The sequence below is a fragment of the Parus major genome, chromosome 6 (assembly GCF_001522545.3).
Source record: "Parus major isolate Abel chromosome 6, Parus_major1.1, whole genome shotgun sequence".
Taxonomy (NCBI): domain Eukaryota; kingdom Metazoa; phylum Chordata; class Aves; order Passeriformes; family Paridae; genus Parus; species Parus major.
The window spans coordinates 884,527-907,863 of record NC_031775.1 but is presented as its reverse complement, the minus strand read 5'-3'; the positions used below and the strand labels follow the sequence as shown (position 1 = coordinate 907,863).

The 23,337-nt window shown below is 48.7% G+C and overlaps 1 protein-coding gene and 1 long non-coding RNA gene across 16 annotated transcripts in view; one reads left to right on the top strand and one right to left on the bottom strand.

Moving 5' to 3' along the window:
- COL13A1 (collagen type XIII alpha 1 chain) overlaps positions 1-23,337 on the bottom strand; it is a 92,477-nt gene that overhangs the window by 57,267 nt on the left and 11,873 nt on the right. For 14 of the 15 annotated variants that reach the window (XM_033515497.1, XM_033515488.1, XM_033515484.1 and 11 more), the window contains 3 exons: positions 7,608-7,615; positions 2,360-2,395; positions 1,727-1,753 (listed from right to left, as the gene is read on the bottom strand). In XM_033515497.1, coding sequence (XP_033371388.1) covers positions 1,727-1,753; positions 2,360-2,395; positions 7,608-7,615 — 71 coding nt within the window. The remainder of the gene's footprint in view (positions 1-1,726; positions 1,754-2,359; positions 2,396-7,607; positions 7,616-23,337) is intronic. The other variant, XM_033515487.1, reaches the window with a different exon arrangement.
- Positions 5-15,535, top strand: LOC107206760. The gene is made up of 3 exons (XR_001522515.2): positions 5-1,019; positions 8,499-13,058; positions 14,887-15,535. It is a non-coding gene; the product is annotated as an uncharacterized LOC107206760 (long non-coding RNA).

Sequence of the window (23,337 nt, the reverse complement as noted above, 5' to 3'; positions counted from 1 at the left end):
GCAGAGAGACAAGGCAGAGGAAAAGGGGTGAGAACAGGAGAGCAAAACACAAAGACAACTTTATTCCTGTCAACACTGGGGTTAAATGAGGGTGCCTTAGGTGTGAGATCTTCAGGGCTGTTCTGGCCTCCCCCTGCTCCTGCCTGACAATTTGGGAGAAAAGATGTCCTTGAGAGCTGCTCAGATGTGCCAGAAAATGGAAGCTGCACAGCAAGGAGAAGTATAAACACATAAAACACTTTCTGGCAAAACAGAAGTTCTGCCTCATTGCAAGTGTGAAAGATGACCTGAAACCCTTTCTGTTTCCTTCCTGCAAGTTCCAGGAGGATTGTGTCCTGCAGAGGAAAGAAAAAGAGGGATGTGCTGGGCTCCAGGGAAATGGGAGCTAAGGGCAGCTGATTTGGTTGCCTCCAGAAATGCCTCACTTGTATACTTCTCAAATGCAGTTGAGATGTGGATGAAAACAAAGCAAAGTGCTTGCTGGAAAAGGAAACAGCTGCCTCTCCAACTCCAAGCCACCCACAGCGTGCGATGGGCAGGACATATCACTCTCTCTGGAAACACAGTGTATTCCTGAGAGGCAGCTCCAGAAGTGCCCAGGGCTGAGGAGCTCTGGGACAGAGCATCCTGTCCAAGCAGCCTGCAAGAAAGCAAAGCACTCCACAGAACAAAGCTGTGGACTGCCAAAGCCTTAAGGCTCTCATGGAGGGCTTTGGGGAAGCAGGGGCAATTAGGAGTGATTTTTTTCCACTGATTGTTTGTATCTATCTGCCGTCCCCTCATGAACGCTCTGGCCAGAAACAAATGCAAGGATAAGCAGAGAAAAAAGCAGAATGGCTCAGGTGGGAAATTCTGGCCTCTTGGATAAACCTGGTTGGCTCCAATGAGCAAACAGTGAAGGCAAGGATGAAGAATCTCTATCCTACTTTACCCTTCCTTCTCGTGGTTTTCTCTCTATCTGTTATGAAGAAGATCAAACAGGTCTGTCATGTTACTGCATAGATGACCCTCCTTGTCAGGTAAATATCCATACCTTTTTTCATTTCTACACATTGTTATTCAGTTATTCACAAATCCCAAACACCTCCATTTCCCTGCTCTCACAGGTGGGAAGTACTCACAGCTCTGGGGAAAACATACTAACATTGAAATGCCAAACACTTCAAAACAGGGGCCAGCAGTAGGATCGCTTTGTCAACCAGCACTTCTTTGTGGGTACAAATTGCAACTCACTGCACGGCAAACAGGCAGACTTCAACAGACTTCAACTACACCCATCAGCTTTCCTCAGGAGGAAGAAGTCCCACTGTGTCAGAAATAGGAGCGTGCCATGCCACTTTTATTCCCTGCTCCCACCTGCACCAGGGGTCAGGCGAACCTGGGAGGCAGAGGGGGAGCTGCAGGTCGGCTGGGGCAAGCAGAGCTGCCCAAGGGGGAGAAAGTCAATGGTTAAAATTCAGGAAGGCTTGAGGGAAGCCCTGTATGTGCCCACTGGCTCTTATGCTGTTAGTAAATTGTCATAAACAAGAAACACAGCATCTTTGGAGGCTGACTGGCCTGGAAGGAATTTGGGAAATATACTTGCACTGACACGGAAGATGGGGCAGCCCAGGGGGTGTGGAAGCCCAAAGCTGGCTGCAGTGGCCATGACTGTGACAGGGGAGCTTGGGCTGGCCCTAGAAGAGGACAGTTTGGGGGTGCTACAGGCTACAAGGGGCTGACTCACCTTCTCTCCGGATTGCCCTTTTAGTCCCTGGGTCAGTGGCAGCCGTCACAGCCACATGCAAGAGGGTGCAGGGAAGAGAGAGAGAAAGGGAGAGAGAGACAAACACAGGCATCAGCGGCAAAGGCACGCCCTCCCGCCCCACAACCCTGGCTATGGGGCTGGGGTGAGCAGGGTGGCCTCAGCTCCTGCCCCAGTCCTCTTCCCCATCCTTGCCGAGGGCTGCCCGAGCAAGGAGCAGCTCCAAAATACAGCACTCAGCCAGGCAGGGACTGGCCCCCTTTGCTCAGGGCAGAGTTATTTGGAAGGGGCAGCTGCCAGTGGCAAGCAGGGGTGCGTGTTAGGAAACCCAGGGTTAGCAAGCCCAGCTGGCGCACGGGGTGGCGGCGGGAGACGCCCAAACAGGGGGATGCTGAACCAGAGGAGGGCCTGGACAGTACAGCAGGTGAAATGGAAACACCTCCCCAGGATGTATGTGGCTCTGAAACTGAACCCCTCAGGTGTGGGGCTCAGGGAGAGTAGTTTTGCCTGAACTGACAAGGATTATTCTGGAAGCCACCCTCCCCCACCCCCAAATCCTGGGGGCTGGAAGAGGATGGGAAAGATAAGGCACACAAAAAAGAGGGTTTGACTTACCGGCCGCCCAGGGATTCCCATCGCACCTTTGTCCCCCTGGCAATTAAGGCAAAATTAAGGGAATTGGTAACTGGCCAAAAGCAAGGCTATAAAACAGCACAACTGAACGAAGCCATAGCAGCAGCTTCACACTGTGGCCCAAGTGTCCAGGGATTTTGAGAGGGAGAGAAAGTTAAAGTGTGTTTGCATGTGCCTGAACCTGTCCTTAGAATGCATGAGCCACAAGTTCATTTCCACATATGACAAACCCACACATCTCACAACAGAAATTACATGCAGCAATTTAGGCAGCAAAAGGAGGACAGGAGTCTCCAGTCAAACAAAATACAATCCCTATTTCCAACACTTCATAAAATCCAGGTCCTGGGAACTGGCTTCCTGCAGCAGCCAACTGTCACGTTTTTCTCTTTCTTGACCAAAGTCATCTGGGTGTTAGCTATTTATTTATAGAGTTATCACTTTAAAACACAGTTCTCTTAGACTTGAAAATACTGTCCTGTCCAGAAGTAAGAGAAAACTGTGAGAACACAAGCTGACACAGGAAAAAGCACGTCTGGAAGAAGACATACGAGCAGCTGTTTTCAGCGTCCTCTACCCCTTTGAGATACTTCCCAGTGCATTGTCAGCATGTGAGTGATCCTAAGAGTGGTTTTGGGAATGACTTTGGGTCAGGTGACACTGGACAGAGCCTCGTAAACACACGAACACAGGGCCAGTGACAATTCTCTTCACCCACTTACCTACAAGGCAGTTGGCTGCCTCTTACAGTTAAATTGTACTATGCAATTTAAAAAAAAAATAAAATTACCCCCTCTGCATTCTTGGTCTCCAAAACTGAAGGCTGTGCAGATCTGGAAGATAGCAGCTCATTGCTAAAGGATCTTGATGATTATGGCTTCAGCAGTCATGTAGCTTTTGCTCTATATTTTGCAAAAATGACGTGATAATAATCCCTCAGTTGTCTTTCCAGTGATGTTTGGGGTTTCCTTATGTAAAACAGAATGTTCCTGCCCCTGGCTGACTGTGTCTGTAGACATAAACCTGGTTTTCTGGGGCTGGAGACATCAGCCCCATTGGTGCCACCTCTCCGTGCCTCCCCAGGCGTTCAGTCCCAGCGCGTGTGAGCATTATCTGAAATCTCTGGAAGGGGCAGGCACTTAGCTCTGTTTGTTCTTCTGGGTGTACACAAAAGCTGTGTATCCCAAACTCAAACATTATTGCTTGGGATCAAACCATAGCCTGGTGGAAGTTTAGCCACTTCCTTCTGCAGAGCTGGGGAGGCTGTTCAGTATGGGGGGCATCCCTTTCCACGCAGCACATGTCACGATAAATTGAAGAGCCATATACACTTTGCAAAAGCATCCCTTTTCAGATGGATGAAACCCTGAACAGCTGCTTGATTTTAAGTTTTGTTGAGGCTATATTATGGGAAACTGCTTTCTTCTATGGTTTTAGGTGGGTTCTCACTCCTGCTAATATTTGCCTATCTTTGTGTGACAGCAGTGAGTTCTCAGGGCATCTGGCCCTGGGATTACTTTGTGGCTGCTGGAAGACATAATGCTGAGCTTTCCTCTGCTTTTAGTCCCTTAAATGCTGCTTTCCTCCAGAGCTGAGCCCAGGCTGTTTTCCCTCATGGTTTTTGAGGTACAACCTGAATTTGCTTCTTCTGTCTCTGCTGTGGCTGGTGCCTGAGCAGGAAGAGCCCAAGGTCAGGGCTGAGCTGTGTTGGGTCTCCCGTGAGTACCTGGAGCGGTAAATGACGGCCCCGTGTCTGGTATGTGACTGTGCAGAGTTACAGCCCTCCAAGCAATAACAGCGAGAGGGAGCTCCCAGTAGGGCAGCCAATAAATGCCAGATGTTTATAAGGAAAGGTTGTCTGTGACAGGGAGCCAGGAAAGAGCTCTCGTGGGTGGATGATACTGTGTAGGTTGGTTACAAAGTCATGAAAAGCTGCCTGCAGCTCCCACATCAGAGTTAAAAGAGCATGAAAGGCAACCAGCAGCCTCTGTCCTGAGTCAGGGGAGAGCCAGCAGCACAGTTTACATTTCCTTCACTGGGAAACTGCCTGTTATGGCTCGTGCAGTCTCCAGGTGAGCCTGGGGAGCAGGGAACCATCACCAGGAAATCATGCTGCTGGAATTCCAAAACCCACGCTCCTTCCTCAGTCATGACTAACTCAGATGCAGATATTGTTATTATGGATTTTTGCATTTGTCCCAGGGTGACTCAGGCCTTCTAAATCTTGCTGCAACTAGCAAATCCCATCAGTGAGAACACTGAACACTTTGCCTCTTCAACCAGACTCTGAAAGTCATCTTCAAAAGTAGCGTTTTCCACACACAGCAGGGTCCACGAGGATTATGCTACCCTTTAATTTTGGACCTCCAAAGCTCCTGTGGTCCCTACTCTGTATGGGCCATGTCCCGTTTGGAATACTCTATTCCATGTCACGTTTTTTATGCAAGTCTACTTTCTACCACCTTATGAATGCTGGGGGCATCCTGATCAAAGTACTGCCAGACAGAATGAATGGGGGGATGAAACAGAAATAATGGAAGTGTTTACCAGGAGCTGTGGCCTTTCTGTGAGGCCCTGGAACAAAATACACCTAAACAGCAAAAGCTAGCCTTGAACTCCGAAGGGAGGGCTTAATAAAGACATGGAATCACATGGAAGGGTTTAGGAAACAGAATGGTTAAAAAAACTCTCCACAACTCCTTGACCATCAGTTCTGATTGCTTTGGTTTCCTAATCTCCTGCTTGTGAAGTTTTCTCTCCTTTTGGCACGACTTTACCCACAGCTCTCCACACAAGCTATGAAGGTATCTGCAAGTCCACGGAGAACAAGCTAATTACAGGGCTTTGACTTTCTTCCTTAGTTTCCATCTGCTAAATATTATTTTTTCATGTATGGAATTGCTGCAGTTGCCACAGAAATGTTGCATGATCAGAAATGGGAGAGAAAATGTCCGTGAGAGGATCATTTGCTTCGGATGTGGTCCAGACAGCAAAAGGACTATTGCACGATTTCATCACTTCCTTCCTTCCTTCACCCCTTTTAGTCCCAATCTCATCAAATATCTTACATGACTGCGGGTTGCCCTTGCCTTCACCAAAGCCTTGACTGACTTCAGGAGTAAGGCTGGAAGTGTTGGTTGGGCAAGAGAAGAACATGGAGTTCCTTTTTACTGCTGTGGCTTTGCTCATCCATTTCCCTGGATTTTGTCCGTGTTGTCCTAAACTGCAAGCAGGGCTTAGTGCACTTAGTGCACTTCTAATGAGCATTTCTGCCCATCTCCACACCAACACCAAGCCAAAGCCAGCACTGGGAGCTAAGCCCTGTCACACAGTGTGTTGGCTCTTTTGCAAGCTGGGAAACAAAAAGGGGAGGGAGATGTGGGGTGGCCATTGCTTTGGGGTCACTATCCAGAACAATGTGTATGACAATCAGCCAGGCAGGAGCCCGGGCTGCTGCTCATAAAACCATGTCCATTTCAATCATGAGAAATACAGAGGGGTGGGGGAATACTTCCTATGGTGATATGTAGGACTCAGCTCTTCAGAGGTGAACTTTTGCTCACAGTGACTGAGCTGATCTCACTCGCCAGCTGATCAGAAATCAAGAGGTCCTGAATGAGATGAGGGTCCTACTAGTCCAAGACAAATTCCACTTTGGCTAAGAACACTCAGTCTGCCCAACTTCCTCTTGTTATTTCCATTGGCTGTAGCATTCCTCACATCCTGTCCTAGAAGTCTGCTTGCAGAGACAGGTTCAGGGGTCTCAACAAGCCAGGATACGGTAGCATATAATGTCAGCACTTCTCTGGTGGTCCCATGTGCTTCTGCCAGGCTTCAATCTCCCATTACAATATTAGGTTTCTAACCCTTATTGCTGCAGAGGAAGCCTGGAGCGTGTGTCTTCCTCATCCCACAAAGGCACTGACTGCTCTCTAGAAGACAACTGTGTCTATCAAAAGTGATTCCTCTCTAATTTCTCACAGCAATAATAGGAATGCCAGCACCACTACCAACTTTGTGCCCACCTCACCCCTTTATGCCAACCTACAGGCTGCCCAGTGAAGTGACAGCCATGGAGGGACTCCAGTTGCAGCTGCCTGCAGAGTCATGCTCTCCTCCCAGAAAGCCATAGCTAATGCTGAAATACATCCACTTCAGTGGCCAGTCCTGAAAGCCCCTGGGATAAGCTATCACCGAAGTTTTGTGTGGATCAGGGTTTCCAGCTGTGAAACGCTTTCAGACCTTTTGGCCTAGAAGGTGCAACTTTCTGGAAGATTGCTGTCATTAAATAGGTCTGTGCTCGTATATCTGTGGGAGTTCAGTCTATAGCATTTCAGCCTGATGAAAGGGGAAAGAAAATAGATTGTGCAGCAACTACTGCTCAGAACGTCATCTGCAAACTGTTTAAGGCATTTTTGCATGAACAGACAAAAGATGACTACCGTATGTTTAACTTCTCATGTTCCTTCACAGAAACCCTGAATAGTCCCTCTATTGTACACGAATATAAACCATTTCCTCTGGAAGGGCCCTGCTAGAGACAATGCAGCGTTTCTTTATAATCCTGAGCGCTATCGATACATGCCTTCAGTCCTTGCACGGCTGCTTCTGGTTCACTGTGGGTCTCATAATAGCTGCAAGAAAATTTCTGCAATAACCTAGCTATTTTCCTGAAGCCTAAATTGTCTGCACTGAGGTTTTACATTAGCTAACATTTGAAAAGGAAGCTGTCAACACAATTTTTCCTGTGAAATTGATAGCTGCGCAGCTATACTTGAAGGCCCGGCAGTTCAGCCAGCCCGGGTGAGTAGCAGGGAGCAAGTCCCTCCAGCTCAGCTCCTCATGTGTTTGTGATCTGTCTTTCCCTTTTCTGCAAACACATCTCATTCAGCACATGGCATCCCATGCATGTGAAGGGAATACAGCCGGTTCCCCCAGAGGGTGCGGAGCCAACTGGTAACACACGGATCTCTGCAGCACCACGTCAATCTGCCGTGTCCCCATCCCTGCGCTCCCTCCAGTTCGCCCTCAGAGGCTGAGCTGCAGCCCAAGAGCAATCCCACCCCAATCCAGCCCTGAGCTCCCACAGTACTTGCTGTTTGGGATAGCCCAGGCTGCCAGGACTGTAAAGGTGGCCACCACACCAGACACCACAGACAGGAGGCTGCAAGTTCATGCCCCACAGACTCTGCGTCAGCAGCTTCTAAAACCGTAGAGGTTTGGTACTTACAGGCGGACCTGAAAGAGAGAAGAAAAATAAACAAAAATTAATTTTTAAATGCAATAAATCCCAACAAGAAGAGCTAGAAAAAAAAAACATTGCACCCTCTTTTGGGCTTAATCCTCAGGCTGCTCCCATTTGCTGATGCACTTTCACCAGCTCCCTGCTTGTTCATTAAGGTATCCCCACGATTAGCAGCTGCTAATAACCACCTGCAGTGAGTGCAGGGCAGCCTCTGACAGCCCTGCCCAACCCCTGTGTTGGGAAGACCATGCAAGACAGGCTCTTGACACTGTCAAACTCAGTTTTGGTCCTCTGGGACACATGAGAGTGGGGAACTTGTTATTTGTATGACTCCACATCCCGCCCTCTCCTGGGGGCTGAGAAAGTTGAATTTGAGGAGGCAAAAGCCCCTTTGCTGCTAAAATTCCTACCCATTTCCCACCAGCATTGGTGTTCTTACAAAGGTGGAAACTACAGCTATTAAAGACATCAGGTATCTTTTCTCTTTAATACAAGCAAATTTTCCCCTTTCTTCTGCCTCCGATTCCATAGAAGCCAATCTGCCCTCTCAAAAAAGATTCCCTCAAATCCTTTGAGTTTCTTTTATTTTGGAAATCTTTTTTGGAACCTGCCAGTGTGGAGCACTGCATCTCCCTCGTACAGAATGGTTGTACAATATATATCAGGGCTTAAACAGCACATTTCTTTCATCAGTTCCCAGAAAATTCCTCAAAATCCTGACAGATATTGTGTGTGTGAAAAGAAACCCCCGGACTCGCTATTTTGTGGTTTCCTCTCTGTGGGAGAAGCAAGACACACCATACAACTGTCAGGGGTTTCTACATTTTCCATACTTTATAGACATTGTGTTTTCTTTCTTTTTTTCTCTTCACACAGAGTGCCAAGAAGTCAGGCTAAGCAGTAAAACAGGCGAGCTGACAGATAACAGGCAGCAACCTCCTCTTTGCACCGCAGGCGGATGTCACGGTGAGCACCTGCGGAATACGTCTTCATCCTGAAAATGCCCCTGGCCCAAAGTCCACAAAAGAACCTGGAGACCTGGGATGAACAAACATCATCCACATTGGAAGTCTCTCACTTAGCATGACTCCCTCAAACCAGGTTTGGTGACCTGAAACTGCTCTGTCAAATGCCACTGTTAGACACAGCGTTCGTTGTGGTCGATCAGAAGAGGTTACCTCTAGAGAGTAACTTTTGGTTAAAATACAAAAGATAATAACCACTTTCATGATGGCTGACAGAGCTAAAGTCAACACTCGCAGCTGGAAGCCTCAACAACTCAAAACAACTCCAATCAAACTTAGGACAGGAGCGCAGGGGTAACCCAGATCTGGCAATGGCCCACCACTGGTGCTGATGCTGAGGTCACTGTCGTACTTGCTACACCAAATCTAAACAACAAAAGAGCTTCTGATCAGACAGTTCATTTAGGAGGGCAAGGTCAGACTGATACTGGAATCCTAATTTATGCCAGACTGGGAGAAAAGAAATTAAAAAAAAAAAAAAAATTGAAGATAGTTTTCCAAGTCTGGCTTGGATGACAATAAAGTTCTGTGAGAGAACTGTTTTGGAGAGATTTTGTTTCAGACTGAGTGCCCTGTCACAAGGTCAATGCTTAACAGCTTGCCAATACACTGACTTTATTTCCATTAGCAACACTACAGACCCTTAATAACCCACCTACCTGCCTGCGTGGACTCATGGTTTCCATGAACTGAACTGCTGAGCTAATATTAAAAGAAAAACTTAAGGACATGCAAACCCTGAGCCATCCCTGCCCTTCCAGCCCAAAAACAACCAGCCAGCAGCACAGCCTGTAATGGTACTGCCATACTGCTGAGAGCAAACACAAGTTCTTGTTTGCTCCAGAAGCTCCATCCACAGAGCAGAGTAAATCAGCAACGCCGGCAGCTCTGGGCCACACACCCCACACAGATCAAAGGCAGGAGGAAGAGTGGAGGCCCATCTCTGTTATGTGCCCCCTATAAAATTAATGGTTATGTGAAGGGGACTGCACAGTCTTATGTAAACACTCATCAGTGAGCTGCAGGGACACAGTCTTGGCTGCAGTAAGTCAATCGGGGAGAGACCATCCAGGGTCGGCTTCAAATGTCGAGATCATCTGTGTGACCGAGAGAAAGAGAAGCCCTCAGACAGAGTCATTTCCAAAAGCAACATCATCTTGCATGGGCTAGAGGAGGAGGAGGAGGAGGAGCAAAGATGTCCTAAAGACAGCAGGAAGGGAGGAGGTGCTGCTGGATAAGCTGTTGCAAAGCGTAGGGGATTTTACAAAGCAAAATAAAGCTTCAGCAAAATGTTTTGGTCATATTCTGTCGCAGTGATAAATGGCAAGGTGGAGCAGAAGTTCTAAAGTGGCTTGATCCTTAATACAAGTAGTAAATTACTGCACATTAGAGGAAGGAGTGGGTAAAGGAGGATGGAGATAACTTGAGCCTCAACAGCTCCAACAGTTGGCAGTGTGGTGAGCTTGGCCCTGGCCAAAGCTCTGGCAGAGCTGTTCTGGCCTGGAGAGGGATGCTGACAACCCTGCAAGCCAAGAGAATGAATCCATAAGTTGGCCAGGCTGCCTGGGCCCCTTTACAAAAGCCACCTGAACTGCAGCAGAGTCACCACACCACTGCTGCATGTAGTGCCTGTGTCACGTGTGTCTTGCAGGCACAGCCAGCTTGGGCCAACCACGTGGAAACAGGCCTGCCTGCCCCCACGTGGGCCAGGTCTCAGTGGCAAACTCCAAAGAGCTCCAAAAACAACCAGGAGCCAACAATCTTGACAGCCACAAGTACAAATTGCACCTATTGGGGGTTCCTCCTCTCCTCACAGCAGACTCTTTTGGGGTGAGACAGAGGTGGGGCTGCATAGGAGATGAGCTAGACCCCCTTTGCATATAAACAGTCAACACAGAAAGGATGAGTCAACAGAGAAGCGATAAAAGCTACCGTGAACATTTCCAAGCCCATTCCACAGCGAAGCCCAGCCAGCAGACAGACCCAGAGCTTCCAGATCACCAAATTCCTCGGCTTTGCACAGACAGAGAACCCACACTTGTAATTAGCACCTCCAGATCCTGTGTGTTTTGAACCTGATGTTGCTGGGACCGGAGCGATGCCGGCGCTGGCACGCGGGCTGCAGCACGACCGTCCGCCCACGACGGGCTGCTCAGGAAGCATCTCTCCGTGCCGGCGCCTCGCTGGAAGGCACTGGAGGGCTGTAAGTGACTGCAAGCGCTGTTTATCCAGCTGTGAGGCTTGTGGAGCAGCGGGGGATGGAAGGAGGGGACGGAGAAAACGTGTCAGGAGTGGACGAGTGGGAGGAAGCAGTGGTCTCCTGCAAAGAGGAGACCTCCAGAGTACCTTTGAAACTGAACATTGAGAAAACAAAGAATTCTTGTAGGGGTACCCAAGGTCCCTCCAAACATATGGCCTCTGGAAATCAGCACCATCTGCACTGTCCCTTCTCAGCTGCTCTGGTATTTATGCAGACAGGAAACTTCCTTAAAGAAGCTCTGCCTTTCCGTAGCCCGAGTGAGCAAACGAGCAGCCACCTAAGGGTAGGCCACCTTCCTGCACGTACAGAAAGACCACACCTGTGCTGAACAGCAAGGCCAGGCCACAGAGCCCTCTGCTCACTTGATCATCCTCATGGCCCGTTCAACCAGCAACTGACCACAACAGAAGTGCAACGATTCCTTTTCTCTCAGCCACTAAGAGGGATAAAATGCCACCCTCCACGTTGTAGCCTCTTTGGCCTCAGAAAAGGAGAAGCTTAGCTTTGTAAGCAGGTCAAATTTATCCTAGCCTGGAGAGTCTCACGTTCCAGACTATCAGATGTTAAAAGCTGGACTTAAGAGGAGCAAGTTTGGTGAGAGGCCTTCTGCTGATGACAGAGATATTCTCCAGCTTGAGATGGCAGGGCTCTCCAGACCAAGAGGATCACTGAAATGATCCCATCCACTTACGGGCATTTCCTGAAGTCTGGAAAAGTGTCCATTTTCAAAAGGTTCCCAAATGCTGTTGCTTATTTTTTTCCCTCTAATTTCTTGGATTCAGGCAGTACAGTGTCTGCATATCTTCCAGCTTGCTCCAAGAGCTCACATACAAGGGTTTTATTTTTTCCCTCTTGTACAGCATACACAAGACAAGGAGGAGAGAGAGGGAGCATGAAGAAATTATTGTTGCTTACTTGGGTCATGCCCACTACACACTCCGGCAGCAGGGAAGATGTAAACATGTAATCCATCCCTGTGAGGAAATCCAGCCATTTCACAGACCCAGAAGCCAGCCTTAGGGAGTTAGAGAGATACAGTTACTTCCTGACATTCAGGGCTATGTTAATTGATAACAAGATAGCTGTGGCCAGGCAATTAGTTATGAAATGCTGATTAAAATGTCAGCTGCCTGAGCACGACCTTACCCAGGGTGGCATGGAACCCCTAATTCATGGTTCCATGAGCATTCAGTGCAGACTGACCCCATTTCAGAGCAGGATACCCCAGCTGGGTGCATGGAGCACAAACAATGGGTTTGGGCTGTTTTAAACACTGGCCATGCTGCAGTTTTCACACAACAGATCCAGAGTACTCATGTTCTTCTAGATCCAACTTCCCTACCTCCATCAGGGGATAAATGATACAAGGGGAGGCGGAGGGAACATTAACTCAGAGAACTTCAAATGAAAAGGCAAAAATGCCATGTGCCCTGCCATAATTCATCATTATTAGCTGTAGCTGGAATTAATGACAAAAAAATCTTGAAAATAATAATACATTTTTTAGCACTGACAACCCAAAGCACAACCTCCAGTAATTTTGTTTCAGGTTTTGTCAGCAGTGGCAGACAATCCATGTGGATAACTCACTCCAGAGAGCAGAAGGCCCTTGCAAAAGGCCAGGCTCCCCATCCCTAAAACATTCCCCTCTTGGCTACACCCTTGCAGAGTGACAAGAGGCTCTTCAAAGGATTGCAGAAATGTTGGACAGTGAAAGGACCATCAGGATTTCACTGCCAAAAAATCTGACCAACGCTAAGCTGAGGCACCAGGTTATGCCAGTCATTCAAGCTCGCCCCCAAAATCAAACCCATGACATCACCGAGACTCGGCAGCTAATATCAGCAGCTGTTGAGGATAAAAGTCACTGCTCAGGCACTCTGAGCATCCCAGCACACCACCACCACCACCACCACCAGCCCAAGCCAAGCAGAAGGCCGCAAGCATAGCACCAAAAAAAGTCCAGAGGATCCTATGGTCAAGGTGAAGACCCACAGAAAAATTAACGTGATTAAGCATTAGTCTCAAAAATGAAAGAGGGGGTCTGATAATGGAGTTTAATCTCAGATGCATCTCCAAACATCTCTGCTTGTTTCAAAACAAGGACAATGGGAGCCAGTCAGCCTCCAGAGCCAGAAGAATCTGATAAGGGTAAGTGGGGCCTTTGGCATAACCACAGCCAGCCCGTTAGGCAAATTACAGTGCTCAACAATAGACAAGCAGAAATATTCTGACAAACATTTGGGAGAGCCCCTTGCAAAAACAAAGGGCAGGAAAGGGTCAAGAGCAGATGGCCCACACAGTGCTGGCTGCTCCCAGGACAAACAGAGCACCTCTGGCACTGCCAGGGGAGAGATGGGGGCATGGCCAATGCTGTGCAGCACAATGCTCATTTTGGGCAGGCATCCACGGGTCAGCAAGCTCTTCCCAAGCAGCAAACAATCACATTTGTCCCTGCCATGCTGAAGCACTTAGCACCACAGAAAGCAGAGAAATCCGGGCTGGGAAGGACTCCCAGGGTCAGCTCACCCAGTGGGTTTTCATGCTTGAAGGGCCCCCCAAGGTTTTCCAGTAGTGGTGTGGACCCCTGGATGGTAAATGGAAACCTTATGGTGGCAGGCTCATTCCAGTCCACCACCTTCTGCCGAAGAGCCAGCGTGCCCCCAGGCTCCAGCAAACCACCAGCCCAAAACTGCTGTTCTTGACTATCCCCCCTTTCTCTTCCCCTTCTGCCTCCCCTGAGCAAACCAAACAGAGATTAAAGGATTCCTGTGAAATGAGAGTGACACGAAACTGAGGAGGGAACATCTTCAAAGCAACCAAAGGAATAAAAAAATCTGTACCTAGCCCATTTGGGCAAATATTTCTCTAACCTGTTGCTGTCCTCTGGGGATAGCGACACCACATGCTTCCCTAGTGATCCAGTCCAGGCAATACCCGAGCCCTGATTCATAAGGCCGTATTTATTATCTTTCTTAGAGACTACCCAAAATTTCCAGTGTTGTTGTTTAAGTCAGTCAGTGACCTCTGATGCACACCAAATTCAAAGAAGAGATTTTTTTATTTCTCTCCTTTTTGCGGTTACCTCATGTATTTGATGTCTGCTGTCCTGTTCCTCAGTCTTCTCTTGTCTTTAGACTAAACAAAACCTAATTCTCCCAGTCTCTTTGCAGAGGCCATGTTTTCTGGACCTCTGGTTGTTCTCATTGCTACTCCTCAGTGGCCTTTTTGCCTCTTGAAATGTAATTCTCAAACAGCAACTGCCTCTCCAGCTCACTGCATGACTCAATGGCAGACAACTTGGTGAAGGCAGAAGACACAGTGTCTATTTACCTTATTTGCAGGGTGTTACTCAGAGGGAAAATCAGTTCCTCCCTGTCACCACCTCTTCCTGACACGACACTTGTTCTCCATGAGCCCTCAAAGGCTCCTTTCTTTAAGAAGCTGTCGGGTGTTACTGATGTTCCAGTGAGGAGGAAGGTCTCCACTCTCAAGGAACAACTTCAGCTTTTTCTTGGTGTTCTTGGCAGTCACACCTCACCCTAGGCTCTCAGATTTTCATCTTGCATACCCATTCATTTTAAATCCTTCCAGCTTTACTTTCCTCTTGTCTTGAATTTCACCTTGCTGAGGACTTGGTGATTTTCCTTAGCTGATCTCTTCCTGTATCTCTTTTGCACTGGGACAACTTCAGCTCGTGCCTTCAACAGTTTCTCTGTCAGGCTGCTGAGTTTTCTCAACTTCTTCCCCAGTTCCTGCTCTCCAGGGGCACTACCCCACCAATTCCCCAGCTCCTTATGTGTTTTTGAAATCTACCTCAAACACCCGAGCACCAGAAGCACCTCACAACTCTTAGTCTAAAGAAGCACATGCCAATTAAATAAGGTAACCCTCCAACAAACCCTACCCTTTGGCAGATGTTTGAAATCTCTCTGGAATTCCCATTCTGCATCCCCTAACACATCCTCTTCCATGACAGGAGTAAGAAGGTGGCATCTGAAAGCTCTGGGGAGATCCAAACCAGTTTGAAAATTGCAGCTGGTTGTTCAAGAGGAGTCTGTCATTTCTGCATCGAGGAGCTGGCCGCTTCTCCAGCGCTCGGCCAAGCCCTGCACAAGCCCTATTCCTCAGAGAGCTGCAGAATTAGGAAGGGAACCACAAGGAAAACATGGCCACAGTAAATCATGGCTGGGTAAAGCAAAAACCAAAATCCATGGCATTTTTACTTCCTGCTGAAAACAACAATCTCTCTCATAATGTGGTTGACTGGGAAAAATAGAAAGTTGGACCTTACTATAGCTAATAATTATCTGAATAAATTCTCTGCTCATGCACTTCAAATGCAAATGGCACACTTTATTCACTTGGCAAATTACATAATTCATTTTAATGCTATATAATTTTTGCTATTAGCAGCTGATTTTAATAACTAGCACACTGTTACTTTTTTTTCCCCCCTAATTTTTGTTTTTCTTCTCTCTTTTCCATCTGCTAACTCTTTTCTTCTTCCTTCCTCCTTCCAAAATACTTTGCAACTTTTATAATAGCAAATTCTGTCACCTACCCAGGGACGAACAAAAGACCATTGTGTTCAATTTATCTTTTAATAGACTCCTTCCTTAAATACCTCACAGACTGCCAGTACTGTCTTCCAGACCCTGTCTCACACCCTTTTGAGTTATGAAAATGTTTGGGAGGGTCTTTCCTTTAGCCCAGACATTTTTCCACCCCAGATGATTGATAGCTCCCAGTTACCACTAATTACCCTATCAGCAGTTGGCCATGAGCCTAGCCACAGTGCTCTTCCTCCAGAGGCCAGCAATGCATCCCTGTCGCTCGTTATCCTCTCCTTCAAGGATGGAACAAACTGACTAATTAGAGACACCATAAATTCTTCCTTCAGGCTCTTCCTGATGCGTCGCCTCGTTTCCAAACAGAGCATGTGGAGGAGAGTGGGGCCGATGCTAGTCCTTTCAAAAGGAAAAATGCAATGGGGTTTATGAGCCTAAGTGGGTTTGCTCAGCATGTTTTATGGAGCAGAAGAGCAGAATATTCATTCAGCCAACTCTAGCTGATGCTTTTTAGCACATTTCAAGCTGGAGAAGTTGGCTTGGCTTGGCTACCCCGTGCCCAGTGGGAGCCAGGCTGTGGCAGCACGCACATATGGAGACAACCTGCGTTGGCTTGCACAGGGATAAAGGACTCACGGCTTCCCTCACCTAGAATGAACTGAGCGTGCAGATCCCTTCCCTGCTGCCTCCAGTGCCAGCACCAGCTGCACAGCACGCACCATGGAGAGAGCCATCCAAGTGGAAAGGCAAAGAAGCAACCCCAACCAACTGCTGCCTCCCGCTGAGCACGGTCTGGAACCCACCTGTATTCTCTCCTCTTCCCAACATGGCAAATTTGACTCAGTAAGTTTGCTAAATTCTGTCAGGACCTCCATCTTGTTTGAGAGGGCAAGATTTTTTATAACCCAGGCATACAGGTGGTTATTTTTTAAGGTAGTGAGAGATGTCATTATAATCTCAAAAAGAAAAGTGAACACAATGAAAATGGACAATAAATACTTTCCCTTCTCCCCAGAGCAGAGAAAAAATAACTTGCAGGAAAACCAAGCAAGTTTAGACATCAGTTACTATGAAGCTCTTCCTCACAGACAAAAGGAAAGGCCCTGAGGGCATGAGGGAAAAAGGGCATTATATTTAGAGAGAAGTTTCTCCAAAGTACTTGGGCCATGTGGTACACCTGGTAAAAAAAGGTTGAGGCTCCTCAGACACTGCTAAAGAGGCCAATTCTATCAAAACAGAAAACCCTCACTATTCTAGAAAATAAGAAAGCAAAGATGAGGAATGAGAATCAATGTGTGCAACAGTTTTCTGCATGGGAAAGGCAGGTAGAAAACCCATGTGGAGGAGGGGGGAATGGCTGAATGCATGCCATACCTTGTGGGGCTGGGGATAGCACATACCCCACACCAGCCCTCAAGCCAAGAGTCACATTTTGTAGCTTCGCTTCCTAAAGGGCCTGAGAGCCACTTCCCATCGCTGTCCCAAGAAATTCCTGGACCCTGCCTATTAAGATACAGTTTAGTGCAGTAGCAGAGCATGGGGATCTATCCTGACACTTCTGGAATTCAGAGAGAGAAATATTCACAACCACACCTGATAACCCCCATCTCCACCTGCTTCCCCAGAAAACAAGCACTTTCTCTAAGCACTCAGGTCATCCATAAGCAAGAGATCACCACACACATGAAACAAAAAAACCTAAGGCTACACCCTTCAGAAAAAAACACATTTCTTGCCCCCTGTCCTCTCCTTCTGTTTTTAAGCCCACGTTAAATCACACTGCGCAGGGGATGACAGAGAGCCTCACAATACCACAGCTTCTCCCTGGGTTTCAGAGGGGTCAGAGCCTGGTACACCGCTCCCTGTTGAGCAGCGAGCTGACATGTGGCTCCCTTGCTGTGGTCAGGGCAGTGCCACAGACCTGTAAGCTCTGTTGGTGCTTTTGGGGTTTCAACCTCTCTTTCATGTGTGTGGCACTTGTATATCACAGGGTCTAATGGGAAGTCAATCTGTAGGCAAGGACTGCCATTTTGAGAGATATAACTACTCCCTCTTTGCTGCCAAAATCACTCTAATAAGGAGCTAATATTTAAAAACTAAACAACAACAAAAAAAAGGGATTTAAAAAATCCCAGCCCATTGTGTTCTTCAGCTCCGTTAGGGACGAGGCCAACACACAACTCCCAGCAGCTGCTGTTGCCTCCAGCAACATCTCCTCCCTTGGACAGCAGCGGCAGATGACAGAGGAGAAGGACAAGAAAAGAGCAGCCACCAGGATCTGGCTGCATCCACCCAGTGCCACATTCCAGCACCAGGTTCAGCCTCTGGAAGAGCCCTCCCAAAAGGTCTTCTACCTGCTGGTGGTTGAGCAGTCCAGCAAGGGTAGCCTGGCGTGGATGGGACAGCTGGGTGGTCCCCAGCGAGGTGGACACACTGCCCGGAGCAACACCAAATCATAATAAACAAGTCCCTCACACAAAGCTCTGTCAGTTCAGATTCCAGTTCAGCTGATATAATCTTCATTTTCTCTTTGAAAGAAAGGAAAAAAAGAAAAGCAGAAAGAAAAAAACCAGACATCCTAAGGGAGAGGAGTGAGGCAAGCGATGGATTGATATTGCCCGTGTGTGCCTCAGCTCCCCATGTGCTGTTAATCAGCTGCCCCCGCCCCGGGGAATACGCTGATTTAATTACCGCCTGCTTGCACAGCCCGTCTGCAACGCTGCTCGCCCAAGACATCGCACCAGGAAGAAAAAGACACTGAGTCTCAACAGCCAGGCTGGAACAGGATGGGCAAGCAGAACAGGAATCATCCCAGCCCCAGTTTGGGGACTGAGGGGATGAATTGGTCCAGGGAGCCCATGCCAGCTCTTGTGCGCAGGAGGTAGATAGCATCAAAGGGCACTGCAGAGGGGATGGATGCATCAGGGTGTCACCTTTCTTCTATCTGAAACACAACTTTATTTTGAGGGGTAAACCAAAGACACTCAATGGGCAACGAGGGGGTTTCCAGATTGAAAAGGGGAGAAATAGCCAGATGCAATAAAGGACAGATGCCAAATCACCAGGTGTTATGTCACAGCCCCCTCATCTCACCAGGTGCACGGCACAGACCCCACACGTGAGCACGCCTCTCCAACCTGGTATTCTGCATTCATGCTGCTGGTATTCTGCAGTGTTAATCTGGGATGTTTGAGCATCACTCCAATGCAAACAAATATTTTCCAGGGCTTCTGTTTCACAATGCATTCATAATGCCAAAGAGGCGATGCACAGAGGGACACGGACCTCGTACAGCTCCTGGAAGGGGAGAGCTGCATCAAGTGACTCAAAGTGACTCACTGAACAGTCACCTCGAAGTGGCTTCAGCCCAAGATGTGGGTTGCAGCTCTCCCACCTTGGGGACAGCCGGGAGGTTTAATAATCAATGGCCGTACACTCGCCTGCGAAGGCTGGCGCAAAAAGCGTTGCTGCGTCTTTAACAGCTGCCAGCGATGGGAAACTCATTGGAGTGTGTGTTCGGAGGGGAAGAAGGTTAAGATGATTAACTGGTGCTAACAAGTTTAGGATGTGGAAGAAGTATTTTCTTGGACGTCCATCAAAGAGAGGATTGAATGTTCCCCGGCGGAGGGGGGGGCGGTATATGTTTAACAGATGAGGTTTCTGCCTCCCGAGGCCCGCCCAGCTCCGCATGATGCAACCTCTCCCTTTTAAAGGCTGACTCTGCCCCTGTACCATCAGCTACCTGCGGCCCCAGCCTGGCACAAGGGCTGAAAGGCGATCCGGGGGAAGGAAAGCCGCCCCTCCCCTCTTCCTGTTGATCTGCGTCCTGGGACACCCTTCGGGCACTGGCGGATCAGCCTGGCCCTTGTTCCCCACAAGGCAAAGGTGTAGGCAGGTGCCCGGAAAAGCCAACAAGGAATCGGGTATCACCACACCGAAAGCAGAAACCTTGGAGAGGATGGCTCCTCACAGGCCTCTGCATCCCACTGTAAAACCCCACTCTGCCCCACCACAGGGACACCAAACAGAGTCATCCCGCCACCGGCCAGGCCAGCAACCCACTTTTTACCTCCCCATTGCCTTCAGGCGCATGGCAGCATCCAACACTGGCACCGAAGCGAAGCGCCCTCGCTAACAGCTTTGGAGCGAGCCGCTTGGCGCCTGCAACATCTCCTTTGGCCGGGTATTTTCAGCGCTCCTCGGCGGCTGGCGGGCGCCCACGCTTTGCGCAAGGGGCTCGGCCGCCACCGGGCGCTGGTACGGCTCGCCCTCATTCCTCTGGCCGCCACAGAGCTGCCAGCACGGGCAGCACACGCGAGGCCCGCGTCGCGGGGCCCGGATGTGCGTCAGCGGCTGACGCAAACCAGCCCGGCCATGTGCACACAGCCCAGGCCTGGGAAAAACCCTCCACCCCGGTAGCACGCTCGTGCTGAATCAAAGCCGTCGCCGTACAGTAGCAGTGCAATGTGCTCTCGGGGTTTCCTCAGCCAGCTGGGATGTTTTTGCCTCGCTTTGTCAGGGCGCTGATTTATGCCCATATGTGCCATATACGTTGTAAGCACAGGCACGCAATGGTGTAAACGCTTCTACCAAACATCTGTACTCAAACCCGTCAAACATGCAGAAGCTCCCTGCTGCCGCCCTCAGCGTGCCCCACAGGCAACCTGTCGGGCCCCAGTCTGCATGTGGGGTGCCATGTGCCACTGGATTGTCACTGGGACAGGGACAGTAAAGGTCACGTCGTGACCACTGCCTGATAAAAATCGGCACAGCCACAACGTTTTTCTCCTCCCTCGATCCGTGCTTTGGCCGGAGCACTTTGCGGTGGGTATCTGCTCCAAATCTTCTTTTCTATGCTTTTAGTCCTCAATGTCTTTCTCTGCACCATACCTTTGCCTGAGGAGAAACAGGTTAGTTTATTCCCAGTTTTGCGTGGGGAAGGGCTGCATCAAACAACCAAGGTTTATCCAGGGCTGGGATATAACATTTGGGACATAATACACAAGCACCATTAAAGTTAATTCTTGTGTCACCAGAACTCATGCACACCTGAATATACATGTTCACCTGTTTGCACCTTTGGGAAGAGCTCAGCCTCCAGAGAAAAAGTCCCACAGCAATTCCTTGTCTTTGGAGGAAATTCTTCCCACCTTCCAGCCAGTTTAAAATAGAAAAAGCCAAAAATAAAAAGTTTAAAATAAGAAGGCATATAAAAGACAAAGAGGGGAGCCTCGGGGTATACAGGAGGCAGGCCTGAGCATGGCAAGTGGGAATTATCTGAACAAGCAGACAGGTGTAAATAACCAGGCCACGCTCTTTCAGAGCACGTGTGTCCATCACTGTCCCAGATCACCTTCCTTTTTCAATGCTTCAGCTGTTTCTAAGCATACTTTGGATAAAGAGGGAAAGGCCGAGGCATTTGCCATCCTAACTCTATTGGATGGTAGCACCACAGGGATGCTTTGACCCCTCCAACAATTTTGCAAGCACAGGCCACGCTCACAAGGGTATTAATGGCTCACTCAAGCCCTCCCAGTCTGCACCGAGGCAACAACAGCAGGTTAATTAAAATCAGTTAAAGACTCCTTAATAAAGTCGCTTTAAATCCCAAAAGCAGACTAAGCCGGATGAGTTGATGCTTAGAGGTTTAAGGAACATCCTTTCTCCCTCTTCCTGTCTCTCAGCCAAGGATGTGGCAACATACAGGTGACAAAAGCCAAGGTTGGGGTGACTCCTCAAGCTGTTCCAGTTAAGAGCACAGCAACCTACATGTTCAGAGAAAGAGAGTTAAGTGACCAAACAAACTATTTGTTTGGTTTTTTCCTGAATTGTTCATCCCCATTTGTTCATAACTGCTCACAGAATCCATGGAATTCATTGTGTGGTTTGCATCTTCAAAACAAACGAAACAACAGTATGTCTTAACCAAACAAACCCCAACTCAAAATACAGCCAGCAGCCCAGGGCGCATGAGCAACTTTCCAGGCTGAAGTGTGTATATACTCTGGAGGGCCCAAAAATGTGGATGGGGGAATATATTTAAATTTCAGGGAATAACAGAATTCCCAGGAATATGTCTTACAAAGAAGGGGGAAAAGGAGGGTAGTATTTAAGCAATGATGCTGCAATTTTTCTTCCAGATGTGCTAGGGGGGTGGCATGCCAGAGAATCCCATTTTCTGACATGGCAACGTGCTGCTATGGCTGCTGGATGCCCATCTGCAGCAGCCCAAGCACCACTCCCTCTAGATCCCAGCTCACTGGCCTGCCCTGCCAGCAGGGCTTAGTCCTTCCAAGGAAAAACACAATTCAGAGAGCTCAAAGCTTTTGGCAAGGAGCAGCTGCTTGAGACTGAAGTCCTCTTTTCCAATTTTTTTGTTAGCGCTTGTCAAAAAGCTGCGTTGAGCCACTTTCAAAGCGGAAAAACACCTTTTGCACAGTCAGCAGAGAAAGCCATGCTGACTTACTGTCCTCAAAAGGGGTGAAATACAAAACCACAGCGTTTCAACCAGTTCAATGCACCTCCTGACAGTAGGGCCACGGGGCCAAGGGTGTTCCATTGCACCCTCCCACCTCATCCTCCTCATGGCTCTGAGCCAGGGCCATTGAGACAGCTTGTGGCTGCTGGTGTTTAAATAGCTGGAGCTGACCTTTCCACACCCTCACCCCACACCAGGGATCCCAAACACCTCCTCCACTTCTCGGGGCTCACCAGTGTTTTTAATCTCATGGGAGCCCTTGAGCAGCATTAAGACACTGGCAAGGGCTGCCCAGAGAAGCTGGCCCCATCCCTGGAAGCGTTCAAGGTTGGACAGGGCTTGGAGCAACCTGGTCTAACAGAAGGTGTCCCTGTCTGTGTCAGAGGGGTGGAACTAGATAATCTTTTAAGGTCCCTTCCAACCCAAACCAGTCTGTGATTCTATGATTTTTCCAAGCAGCCCCAACAAGCTGAAAAAGGATCACATTAAACATGACAGTGAGAAAATATAAAAGCTATGGAAACAACCATGAAAAGCTGCCAGTGTGCCGAAGGGTCTGGACTGCACAGGATGGGTGTAGCCAAGAAGGAAAGCAGAATGCCTGGACTGAGTGTGTGCACCATGTGGCACACATCCCCTGGGTGCAACTGGGGCCACCACTGCACCTTGGCTCCTGCAAGCTTCCCTGCAAGAAGGGGAACAGCAGCAACAATTTCGAGATGCGGTATCTCCTGCTGGTATTTCTGTAAAGCCAATTGCAGCTGAAGGGTGTCCAAGCAGTTTTCTCTGTGCCCCATGGTGGAGAAACGTGGGTGAAATTTTGTATGGGAAGAAATGCCCAGGGGACATTCCTTTGCAAAGCCTCAAAGACATTCCGGAGAAAACATCAGTTCCTGGCCACTGCCAAAATCCTTGCAGCTGCCCCACACCATCCTCCAAGCCCCTGTAACAGCAGAAGGTACGCTGCTTTGTGGTAGGGCTGTGCAACATTCCTCTGACTGCCAGTGCCAGTCCCTGGGAGCTGCCTCCTCCTGCTGCCCAGGTCCCTCCTCTGCCCCCGAGTGCTGCCACAGGGAGGGATGGAAAAGTCATTCAGCATCCCCCTGAGCTGCTTCCCTGCTTGCACGGCTGACCGCCTCCAGCACCGCAGGCTCCCAACCTGACCAAGGAGAAACCGGACCAAAACAAGCATTGTCAAGGCAGAGGGAAAGCAGCCAGCCTTCTTTTCTTTCTTTTATTTTTTTTTTTTTTAAAGGGATATTGAAGACCAGAGCAGAGAGCCAGCACTGTGAAAAACAGCCACGTGGGGACTGTGAAAATCAGAGCTGAGGAGAGGATGATGGGGAAGGTCTAATAAAGAGAGTCACAATATACAAAATAC